At 31.6% G+C, this 12,933-nt stretch overlaps 1 protein-coding gene and 1 pseudogene across 1 annotated transcript; one reads left to right on the top strand and one right to left on the bottom strand.

Moving 5' to 3' along the window:
* The first annotated feature begins 291 nt into the window (after positions 1-291).
* LOC102578941 (pyruvate decarboxylase 1) lies at positions 292-3,383 on the top strand. The gene is made up of 6 exons (XM_006362311.2): positions 292-944; positions 1,066-1,229; positions 1,718-2,368; positions 2,468-2,585; positions 2,670-2,858; positions 2,957-3,383. Exons 1-6 carry the CDS (start codon positions 426-428, stop codon positions 3,125-3,127), a joined length of 1,812 nt encoding a protein of 603 aa, XP_006362373.1. The 5' UTR covers positions 292-425; the 3' UTR covers positions 3,128-3,383.
* A 5,085-nt stretch (positions 3,384-8,468) lies between these two features.
* Positions 8,469-11,738, bottom strand: LOC102581267 ((-)-camphene/tricyclene synthase, chloroplastic-like; annotated as a pseudogene).
* Between the last annotated feature and the right edge of the window lie 1,195 nt (positions 11,739-12,933).

Raw genomic sequence — 12,933 nt, 5'->3', positions numbered from 1 at the left:
ATTTAAAGACTTTAAGGTGTATTAATATTACTTTTCAGCTACTTAAAATAAAAATGTTGAAAAAAGCTTTAGCTAGATTCAAAACGTGATCTCATGAATAATTCCTTCAGGTTGTATGAATAACACAAGAACACTTACGTACTTTTTTTTGAATGTATGGTTAATTATATTCTAATTTCTCTCAATTTTTTAAAATATATACATAATTTTTTTTAGAAATTAACAGTTGCACGTACACCTCCGGTATGAATCCGCCTCTCCGTATACTCTCATTTACACTTTTTAACAATACCATGAATCTGCCCCCTGTTTCTTCATAATCCAAACACTATATAAATCTTCTCAACTCCCTCCATTTTTCTTACTCACAAAACAAAACAATTTCTTCATAATCGTCTCTCCACGAGAATTCTGATTTATAAATAATGGACTTCAAAATCGGTGCAATCGACACTTGCAAGCCCATAAATGGCGACATAGCAAATGTACCAACCAATAAAGCCGTTACAATCCAAAACTCCACCATTCCATTCAATTCCCCTGACTCAACACTCGGCCGTCACCTCGCCCGCCGTTTAGTCCAAATCGGAGTAACCGACGTTTTCTCCGTTCCCGGTGATTTCAATTTGACACTTCTCGATCATCTCATTGCTGAACCTGAACTTAACCTTATAGGTTGTTGTAATGAGCTAAATGCCGGTTATGCAGCTGATGGATATGCTAGGGCACGGGGAATTGGGGCTTGTGTTGTTACCTTCACCGTCGGTGGATTAAGTATTGTTAATGCAATTGCTGGTGCTTATAGTGAAAATTTACCTTTGATTTGTATTGTTGGTGGACCTAATTCGAATGATTATGGAACTAATAGAATCCTTCATCATACTATTGGGTTACATGATTTTAGTCAGGAGCTTCGTTGTTTTCAAACTGTTACTTGCTATCAGGTAGGTTCATCAATTTTACTACTCCGATGGCCTAATTTATGTGGCACTGTTGAAATTTCGAGATTTAAATCGTATGAACCTGTTGTTTGATTTTGGAGTATTTTTTTTGTGGGTTTTGCAGGCTGTGTTGAATAATTTAGACGATGCTCATGAGCTGATTGATACTGCAATTTCCACATCTTTGAAAGAGAGTAAGCCGGTTTATATTAGTGTAGGATGTAATTTGCCCGGGATTCCACACCCTACGTTCAGTCGTGAGCCAGTTCCATTTTCCCTCTCTCCAAGGTAAAATATTATTTTCTACGTCTATTCGGAGAAACTATTTACGTCAAGTAGCTCATGTTTTGAGCTTGTTACACTTTTATATACTCCAGACATAATGTTGTAATAATATTGTATATTGGACACACATATTTTGAAAATGTTCCCTAAAATATATTCTTTGACCTTTGTTTATATTTTTTTAAAAAAAATTCTGTTCTGATTGTAGACTCTGTTTTCATGATGAAGTCGTTTATATGAGTTCGGTCCAATCTAATAATTTTTGTTCAAATAAGTTTATTAAAATATCAAAAACTTTTAAGTTCAGAAACTAGTTATTAACACTTGAAATCGTCCTATAAAATTCATCAGAATCGTAAGGTTAAAATTCTGGCTTCGCCTTTGTGTTTAAGTATCCGAGTTTCTTTTTTTTTTTTTTTTTTTTTTTTTTTTTTTTTTTTTTTTTTTTTTTTTTTTTTTTTTTTTTTTTTTTTTTTTTTTTTGTGGTATAGATTAAGTAATATGATAGGCTTGGAAGCAGCAGTGGAAGCAGCGGCTGAGTTCTTGAACAAAGCAGTAAAGCCAGTGCTTGTTGGAGGGCAAAATATGCGCGTTGCAAAGGCATGTGATGCTTTTGTTGAGCTGGCTGACAGCTGTGGTTATGCGGTGGCAGTGATGCCAGCCGCTAAAGGTTTGGTTCCGGAACACCATCCACATTTCTTAGGAACTTACTGGGGTGCAGTGAGCACGACCTTCTGTGCTGAAATTGTTGAATCTGCTGATGCGTACTTGTTTGCTGGACCAATTTTTAACGACTATAGTTCTGTTGGTTATTCTCTTCTTCTCAAGAAAGAGAAAGCGATCATTGTCCAGCCTGATCGTGTGACAATTGGGAACGGACCTGCATTTGGTTGTGTTCTGATGAGGGATTTCCTTTCCGCATTAGCAAAGAGATTAAAGCATAATCCAACTTCTTATGAGAATTATCATAGGATTTATGTTCCTGATGGACTTCCTCTCAAATGTGAGCCTAAGGAGGCATTAAGGGTTAACGTTCTATTTCAGCACATTCAGAATATGTTGACTGGTGAGAGTGCTGTGATTGCTGAGACGGGGGACTCGTGGTTCAACTGTCAGAAGCTGAAATTGCCACAAGGATGTGGGTGAGAACAGAACAAATTAAATCTACGCAAATTGCTGTCATTTTGGTATTTATTTCCATCATCATAACAAGTTTTGTTCTTCTTGATTGTCGTTTTTAGGTATGAGTTCCAAATGCAGTATGGATCTATTGGTTGGTCTGTTGGTGCAACTCTTGGTTATGCACAAGCTGCACCAGAAAAACGGGTGATTGCCTGCATCGGTGATGGTAGCTTTCAGGTAATTGAAAATAGAGGAGAATGAATTGTTGGCGTTCTCCGGTGTGTCTAATCCAACTTTATGGCAAATGAAATGTACTTGCAGGTGACTGCTCAAGATATTTCAACAATGCTAAGGTGTGGGCAGAGGACCATTATCTTCTTGATAAACAACGGTGGTTATACAATTGAAGTTGAGATCCATGATGGACCTTACAATGTGATCAAGAATTGGAACTACACAGGATTAGTCGATGCAATCCATAACGGAGAAGGAAAATGTTGGACAACTAAGGTGAGTGGAAGTTCAAATTTTCAATCATCGCCTTTGTTTTTTACTCTGAACCTTGAATGAAAGGATTTAAATATATTGAACGTCTCGATTGTATGTAGGTTTATTGTGAAGAGGAGTTGGTGGAAGCAATTGAAACAGCAAATGGAGCAAAGAAAGATTGTTTGTGTTTCATTGAAGTGATTGTCCACAAAGATGACACTAGCAAAGAGCTGCTTGAATGGGGTTCTAGGGTCTCAGCAGCTAATAGTCGTCCACCAAATCCACAGTAAAATCTCTACTTGTTCAAAGTTACTGCAAAATATTCTTGCAATTTGGGAGTTGCCACTATATGCTGTAATATTTTTTTCCCAGTGAGGGGTTGTATTCCACTAACATGGATGGTTGGTGTTGTATTGTTATTTTAAATACGATGTTTATTTTCATTATTACTTAAATTCTATTGTATCGTATCGTTTAAATTCATCATTAGGTAACGATCAACTTGGTGTGATCGTGTCGTTACCTTAATATTTTCCTCTCCTTTTGTCTTTATTTATTATTTAATAATTATATTTTATCTTTTATCCTACATTTTCATAATAGCTCTACCTTGCACCTCGTTTTTCTTGTAGGTTTATCATTCAAATTGTGGATGTGTGACATTATGTAATGGTGGAAAACGATACAATTTATCCAAATATTGTATTCATTTAAACAATATAATACGATACAACAATATACAATACATTATGAAACAATACATAACAACCATTCACTCATACCATTTTATGCCTTAGCATAAATTATTTAATTTTTGAAATTTTGGGACTGATTTTCATTTTTTGGAATTTTTTTTAATACGGGTGAATTTTTTAAAATCTACTGATGATTTTAGAATTTTAGTTTTTTTTTTTCAAAAAAAAGAAATTAATGATGAAGCTGAAATTTGAGTTGATTTCGTGAAGAATGGAAGATGTTGAAAATTTGGGAGTTGTTTATGTTCTTAAAAAAAGAAGCAAAAAGTGTACATTTGATCCAAAAACTCCAATTGAAAAGTGTTAAACCTTGTTTGGGTGTAAAAAATGGTTTAGCAAAACTGTAGTTAAAAAAAGGCATGAATGAACCTTTTCTTTAACAATAATGACATATATGAGCCAAACTTTTAACAGATGACATAAATAAGTTTTTTCTAAAAGTTTGATGACATATTTGATTTTTTTTCCCTTAAAAAAATATAATACTATTATATATGATTTTAGGAGGAAAACATGGGTTCACGTGAACCCGGTGACCTCTTCTCGGATACGTTGGCCTTTTGTCGACAAGCAAGAATCTTGAATATTCTGTTCTCCATGTTAGGGTGGGGGCTGCTAATGGACTAGTAGAAGCCAACTAAACGAGGACACATGTCATATTAAGGGTGCATGTAAGACACGCGTAAGTCTTAGAGAAGAAAATACCTTGACCTACAAGTCTAAAACCATGAGGAGGTGTAGATATTTACTTTTTTTGCTGCCTCAACACTGCCACAATTTAATATTTAAAAATTATAAGAAATTATTACACTTGTCATATAAATATGATTAATATATTATCTAAAAATGTTGATCAGAGATTCATATAATTTGACTTTATAAAAGAAGTATTTTCTCGGTTCATTTTTAATTGTCACTGTTTAACTTGATACATTTATTAAGAAAATAATTATTGCTATAGATATTTTATCAAGCTATCCTATTAAATGATGTTTAGTACTTCTTCTGTCTCTAATTACTTGTCTAATTTTCTTTTTTTAGTTGTCTCTTTTTATTTGTTCATTTTGATAAATCAAGAAAAGACAATTTTTTTTTACTTATTATATCCTCAATTAATTAATTTTGAAAAAACTACAACTTCTTGAAAATTTTAAATTATTAATTCATCTACTTCATAATTAATAAGGATAAAATGATAAGCTCATTATGTCAATCATTATTTTTTTAATAGGTGTGTCAATTCAAAAGTGGACAAATAATTGGGGACAGAGGGAGTACTACATCTTAGAGAATGATTTGGAGAACAAATATTTAATGCCGTGGGTAAAACATGAAAAAAAATAATTATTTTATTTTTTCTTGATATGTCAAAAGTGATAGCTTACGTAATTTTATGTCGGTTAATAGTAGCTCCCACAGTCAGACTCCTCAGTGCATTTAACCTGATTTTCAGTTATACAACAATATTCAGTCTCAGCATGTTATGTTAGAAATCAGTACTTGGTTATTGCATTCAGTTCAATTCATTTCAGTATAATTCAATATTATTGTTATAATTCAGATTATGTCATTGCTTAGTTATATTTTCTTTAGCTTATATGTTTGTTCAATATTCTATATCCTGCATGCTCAGTACATTCCAAGTACTGACGCATACTCTGCGCTACATCCTTTCATGATGTAGGTTCATGTCCTCAACATTCAGATCATGCGTAGATCGATTTCCGATCTATACTCAGCAGCATCAGTGGTGAGTCCTCATACTTCGAGGACAATAGACATGTTTTCTATTTCAGTCTTTCATTTCGGTTTCAGTTTTGTTCCCCAGCTAACCCTAGTCAGTAGAGGCCTTTTCAGACATAGTTTTAGAGTCAGCTTTAGCATTTGAGTTATTGTTCAGTATCGCTATCAGGGGTGGACCTAAGTGGAGCCTAGGGGGTTCACCCGAACCCCTCGTCGAAAAATTACACTATATATATAAGGTAGACTTCTGATTGTAAGCGTATAGATAGTAAAATGAACCCCTTCAACAACCAAAAGAGGAGCGTGGCTCACTGGGAAGGAGGTTCATTGCTAAAATGCATGTTTTGGGCTTAGAATACCCAATAAAATGCCTCATTATTTTTGGATTCAATCTAAAAGTATATTATTTTTAACTTTTCTTTTTATGTTTTATCTTTTTCTCAATTTATCTTTGTTTAAATTTATTAGCCACATTTTTTATATTTTTGTCTTTTATTCTTCTTATTTATATTGCTCATTTTATTTCTACATAACTCTCTTCTCATGTACTAACTTAAAGAAACTCTTTGAGAAAATGATGAATTGTTATTAAATTCAAAATTGAATTAGAATACTATTAAATAAAATAAAGTAATTAAGATTAATTGAATGAAAAACTTTAAAAGTTGTGAATATTCTTTTAATAAAATCTATTTAATTGAATTCTTTCTTAATGTTATTGTATCTTTTTATATTTTTGTCTTTTATTCTTCTTATTTATATTGCTCATTTTATTTCTACATAACTCTCTTCTCATGTACTAACTTAAAGAAACTCTTTGAGAAAATGATGAATTGTTATTAAATTTAAAATTGAATTAGAAAATTATTATATAAAATAAAGTAAATTAAGATTAATCGAATGGAAAATTTTAAAAGTTGTGAATATTCTTTTAATAAAATTTATTTAATTGAATTTTTTCTTAATTTCACTGTATCTCTTTCTTACTATTTTCAAGTCGATTCTAAAGAGATTAAAACTAAACTAAACTTATTTGATTGGTTCATAATTTTTTTTAACAAATGATTAACCTAGTAAATTGAATTAAATGAACTAAAAAAAATCGATGATGTTATTTATTTATCTTCAGAATATGCACTATAGTATTAGTAACTCGATCTTTACACATTTCTAAGGAATCTTGATGGTTTTTAAAGTAACATATGATTAAATGTGCACTAATTCAAAATTTAGAAAAAAAATCTAAAAAGTAGAATACTGCAAAATAAAAGGAAAGGCACTAGAAATTTTAAAAGCTCGATGGACCAGGGTAAAAGTAAGAAGAACCTAAACATAACATAACAATATAAGTTAAATTTAGCAAATTAAAATTAAAATTTTCCTCCCATGTCACTCGGTTTTACATCTTGTAACTTTTACGTGTTTACTTCTTTGTACTTCGAACCCCCTCAACAAAAATTCTGGATCTGCCACTGATCGCTGTACTCTTATTCTGTATTTATATATTCAGACCAGTTTTGGGTATTCCCCACTATTAGTTGTAAATTGATTTAGCTTCCACATTAGTTCGTGTTTTCATAGATATATTCAGTTTACTTATGATATGCCAGCTCAGGATTAGCTTGGGTTCACTCGTGATCCTAGGTCCCGTGTTTACTTCAAGGAGATAGCCTCGAGACGTGACATGTGGAGTCTCCGATGATGGAGATGCACAGTTTCCAGAATCTAGTCATTAACAACGACAACATTGTTGGTCACAGTAACTTCAAGATGATATTTGTAAATTTTGACTTCATAAATTTTAGCTATTTCTTGAAAAAAAAGAGTATTTTTTGTAAAATAATTCATTCATGAATTGACGGATATATATAACAATTTAGAGACTTCAAACGAACTTCTCCAAAAGCTTCCTAATTTTTTTTCCCTTAAACCGCGTTGCCAAGATATTAATGAAAAGTTACCTAAAATGTTATATTTACACGGGATTAATATTTTAACTTAATTTTGGATATGCATTTATATTTTAAAAAAATTAAACACTTTATGTCATATATACTATTAAAATGTTATATTTACACCCTCTATGAGAATATATCCCTAACTAAATATATTAAAAGATAAAATTATAATTACAAATAAAATATTCTTACATATTTATTTATTGTGAAATAGGTAAAACAAAAATATATCCATGTCATTGATTAGCCATTTAGTAGAAACTATCTAATTATACAAACAATTCTTCATATAGTTTGAAATAATTACATTTTATATCAATAGTTACTAATTTCATATCAGATTTCAAATCAAATACAACTAGATACATGCATTTTGCTACCATATACACTGAAATAGGGAGAGAGGCAAGCTAGAACAAAAGAGGAGGTGAGCAAGATATGCTTATGTATATCAGATATATGCGAATCACACTAAATACATGTATCTGAGATGCCAGAATCATAGGAGAATGACGAGCGAGATTTATCTAAGTATCTCAAATATATGTGAATCCACTTAGATACAATGAATATAGAATAAATTACATCTAATTTTGCCCTCATGTATCCTGTAATATATGTATCTGAGTTCTATTTTTTAATTAATAAGTAAATTAAAAAATGTTGAAACAAGAATTCTATGAGTCACTACCCTTATTAGTATAAATATATATTTGTCATGCTTCTTTTCCTTCCACAGATTCCTTATTTACATCTCAATTTTTTTTAGTTATTATTGAAGATTATGTTTGTGCTTATGAGTTTGATGTTATATTTTTTTATGCTTTCTAACAATTATTATACAATCAATTCTTTTTACTATTTTACTTTTTGCATATTCATGTTTGAATCGAAGAAAAATTCATGACTTTTGATCGTATTTGAGTTGATCAATGACGATATTCAACATATGTATCAGTTTATTTTTTATTTTTTGTGCATAATAGATATATATACAAAGAAAGTCGAATAATATACGTACCATTTAAATTTATTATTTGCAATATAAACATTGTATCAAGTACTTTGAGATAAACATGCAACGCTCTCCCAGAAACTAGTAAATATAAAATGTTATAAAGCATTTTAAAATAACACTCATTCATTAAAAGTAAGAAAAACGAAAAGGTAGGATTTTATAGAACTGAAATTGTGATGGGCTTGAAAAATAATTGGAAAATGCGATTTTTAATATGAGAATTTTGAATTCCATGGCCATCTCCATGGTGGTAAATGGAGTGACTAGCTCTTGCAGAATTTACTGCACACATCCAATGAATGTTTTAGAAAATAATGAATTATCCCCTTGAGCTGTACTATTGATCAATTTCCATGTCTCTTTTATCATGAAATTGATGTGTTTTCTTGCATCTTCTTCAAAACCACCCTTCTCATTCATGTAACATTGAATCGACTTAGGAACGTCACCTCTTTTCATTTCATCCTGAAGTAATTAAGATCAGGAACATAATCATCTCAAATATACTCTAACTAATGTTAATTATAACTTTCAATAACAAATCAATATATAAGCATGCGTACTGAGGATGTCCCCAAATCATCGTTTAAACGAATAATAGTAGCAGACCATCGAATAATATCAGAACAATTGGTTAAGGAATCCAAGACCTCTTTGGTAATTGGATTTGTGACAAGGAACAATGAGTGGACTAATATCATAGGGGCTGCAATAGTGATTAATCCACTATCCATGTATTCTTCTAGACTTGGCTTATATCCACAGTAGTACCATCTTGCTTCTCGTAAGTACGATTTACACAAATCTGCCCACTAATTTAATAGAAAAATATCTCAAATATTTAGAAATGGGAAAAGGGTAAAAAAATGCCCTTAAACTATGTGAAAGGAACAAAAATGTCCCCCGTTTATAGTTTGGTTCAAAAATGCCATTGCAGTCGATACTTTGGTCCAGAAATGCCCCTATAGTTACAAAATGAGTCAAAAATGTCATTTTCCGAATAAATGTATTACTTTTTTCTTTTTAAACACATATTCTTCCTGATTAAAATACTATTAAAGAACACTATTCTTGTCTTTTTTCTTCTAAAATCACTTTAACAAATAAAAATGTAGGAAATATGTTTTTTCTTCTTAATCTCTTTTTATCAATTAAAATAGAATAACTTCATGTACCCTTTCAATAGATAATATATGTCATATATATAAGATCATAGTATATCCATCATTAATTTATATTTATATAACGATAAAAAAATAATGATAATAAAATAAGAAATATTTTCATTTTTTATTTTTTTCTGAATTGAAGTAAGATAAAAATTTGCTAATTCAAAAAAACATTATTAGAAAAAGAATATGTTTAAAAGAAAATAATAATATATTTATTTGGAAAATGAGCATTTTTGACCCATTAAATAACAATAAGGGGATTTTTAGATCAAAGTATTGACGACAAGGGCATTTTTGGACCAAACGACAAACGGAGGGCATTTTTGTTCCTTTCGCATAGTTTAAGGGCATTTTTGAACCAAAATATTGACGGTAAGGACATTTTTTAACAAAACTATAAACGGAGGGCATTTTTGTTTCTTTCACATAGTTTAAGGACATTTATAATCCTTTTCCCTTTAGAAATTAAAACAGGGGAATCCAAATATATATATAGAGAGAGCTAAGTATTTTTACTGATTTTGTAAGGTAGGGCATGGCGTTGATCCCTTGTTCTTTGAGAACTTCGTATGCAATTTCAGTGGTTGTGTTGAAGAGTGCAAGGTAACATATTTTCATATAATCTGGAAGTTCGTTCATTGCTTTTATCTCCATTCTGAATGTAATCAGAAAACTTTTTAGCAATTCATGTATTGTTTATAAGAGAAAAATCTAATTTGTAAAGGTTAGAATTAAGTTACAGACCTTTCAACAGCATGAGTGAAGAGTTCCAACTCATCAAGAGTGCTGTAAACATCATACATGTCATCTATAACTGTTGCCATAGCAGTGACCTTTGTCAACATTATTCGACAGTATTCGTTCTTTTGAGGTTCAAACATCATGCCAGCTATCCATAAGAAAGCCTCCACAAGTCTATCCCTTGAAAATGGCAATTTTTCTGCAAGCAATGACTTCTTCCACCACCTTAATTTCATGAAAAATAATGTTTCAGATGTAGGAAACTTATTGATTGATGCCTCAGATCTCGATTACTAAGCGTATGGACATGAATTATGGTGATATATATTTCTAATAATCTGATACTCTGTGATTTTCCCTAAGAGTTGCTACCTTTTTTTACTCACCTCGATAGATTTCTTAGATCTTGTTGGTGTGTTGCTTGAACAATGTTGAAATCCAACTTAGCAAACTCGAGCAGGAGAGGATCAACATTTGGGATTTTCTCATAAATTTTAATGTACCACCTTGTCTCTACTCTCAACATCTTGCAATGCAAAGGAAGTTCCAGAGCATGACGCACTAGTTCCACTGTCCCATTCTCTTGATGTTCAGTATCATTTAAATTGTGCAAATAGTTTTTTAGATGGGACACTGTGAATATATTGGCTGACTCCAATAAAGTAGAGGTTTCAGAATCCGTAGACAGAAATGAAGCTTCATATAATTGTAACAACCCTTTTGTATCTTCACAAAGACTTTGTTTGAAGTTACCCTGCTCATCTTTGAAATCATTCAATATATCTACGGGGAAAAAATGAGTAGAAATCTTATTGGTCGGAACATATATATAAAAATGACAAAACGAAGAAATTAGGAAAAAAATAGAGAGCACCTTGAGAGATATGAAAACCATGTTGTCTGAAGAGCCTAAACTTCAATGCTGTAGAGTATAATGAATTATCTCCTGTGGTTGTACTACTATTTTGGTTATGTACACTTCTCAATACTTCCATAATTTCATCCTTAAAGTGGTAACTTACTCCTAGCCTTTGTAAATTATCAATCAACTCCAACTTAGCATCTAATTGATCTTGTATTGATCCCTCAACCATAACCATCAAATTCTTTTTCATTTCCTTCTTTAGTTCGTTACAACGCTTCATATACTTATCTCCCTACACAACACACATTTACAAATTATATTTTGAATGATAGAATAACGCACACGAATAATATGATATAAAGAAAATGTAGGTATGTACCGCGTAAGGATTGTATAGGGTGTGAATAAATTGAAAATCCCAGATGGGAGGCTGGTAATTCCCTGAACGCCTAATGGGATTAGATGAATGATTAAGAAGTCGTGGTTCAGCTTTCATGCCAGTGCCACCGTCACCGTCACCGTCACCGGTGGTTGAAAGGGAGGCTAGTGATGATGATGGGATGAATAAAGAGGAAAATTTAGGTAGAGATTTTCTTGAGATGGCCATAGGTATTAGCCTCCCCAAGTTGGCCATCAATATTGCCACCATTTTGTTGGTTTATTCACTTTAATGTGTGGACAGATTAATTTTTCTGAGCTCCAACAAGTAACTATAAATGGATCATTCCTCCCCAGAGTTGCTTGTCACACTACATCAAAAATGATCTTTAGTGACAATTAATTAACGGTAATAACTGAATTAAATTACCGCTAAAGATGTATTTTTAGTGGCAATTAACACTCTTTGTATATGTCCCTGAAACTTTTAGCGACATTAGATCTAATGGCACATAACTAATGCCAGTAAAACTTTAGCACTCTTTTTTTTTGGTTGTAGAGTCAGCAGCCTATTGGAGGTAGATATGGTAAAATGTTACTAAATGCAGGGCTTAATACATAACTAACCCCTTAAATTTGTCACAATATTTCATTAAGACAATCAAACTAAGTTATTTTAAAAAAAAATCATCCACATAGGCTTTCACATCCATGGTGATGACGGATTTGGCATAGATCCCTACCATGCTAATTATATAGACAAAACTACAATGGAGGGGAACAAGAGCCAATACTTCTATGAGCATTTCAATTGAACATTTCAACAGCTAATTATAAAATATTCTAATTTGACATTTTCAATTCAAATTTTAAATATTTTAGACGTTACTGAATATTGCCACCATTTTATTAATTATGTGCTTCCATGCGTTTGTAAGTACGAGGGATGATTTTGGATATTTAATTTGGCTTATAATGTATCATTTTTTTTAATGTGTAATGGGAGTAGATGATGGTCCATCTAATGCTTAGATAATTCATTCATTAGGGACCATGTCATCATAAAAAACAATGACTAAGTTAGATCTTCAAGTTTGAAACTATAATGGAAATAAAAATCATATTATTGAAGTTTCTTTTGACATAATTCATCTTCAAGATTTGTTCCACAAGAATATAGGTTTGGTTTTCTTAGAAAATGTTAGTGTTAGGCATTTGATTTTTGAGAATTAGAAAACACAAATATAGGGTGTGTTTGGTATGAAGGAAAACATTTTCCGGTTTTCTCATGTTTGGTGGGGTTAAATGTTTTGGAAAATGTTTTACAAATCAACTCATTTTCCTCAAATTTAAGGAAAATGACTTCCCTTCAAAACTTAAGGAAAACATTTTCCAAAACTATTTTCCAATTTCAAATTACAATTATTTTGTCTCTACCCTCTAACCACCCCCACTCCCCCCCCCCC

The sequence above is a fragment of the Solanum tuberosum genome, unplaced genomic scaffold, assembly GCF_000226075.1.
Source record: "Solanum tuberosum cultivar DM 1-3 516 R44 unplaced genomic scaffold, SolTub_3.0 scf00398, whole genome shotgun sequence".
Taxonomy (NCBI): domain Eukaryota; kingdom Viridiplantae; phylum Streptophyta; class Magnoliopsida; order Solanales; family Solanaceae; genus Solanum; species Solanum tuberosum.
This window is presented reverse-complemented; position numbering and strand designations above follow the sequence as displayed.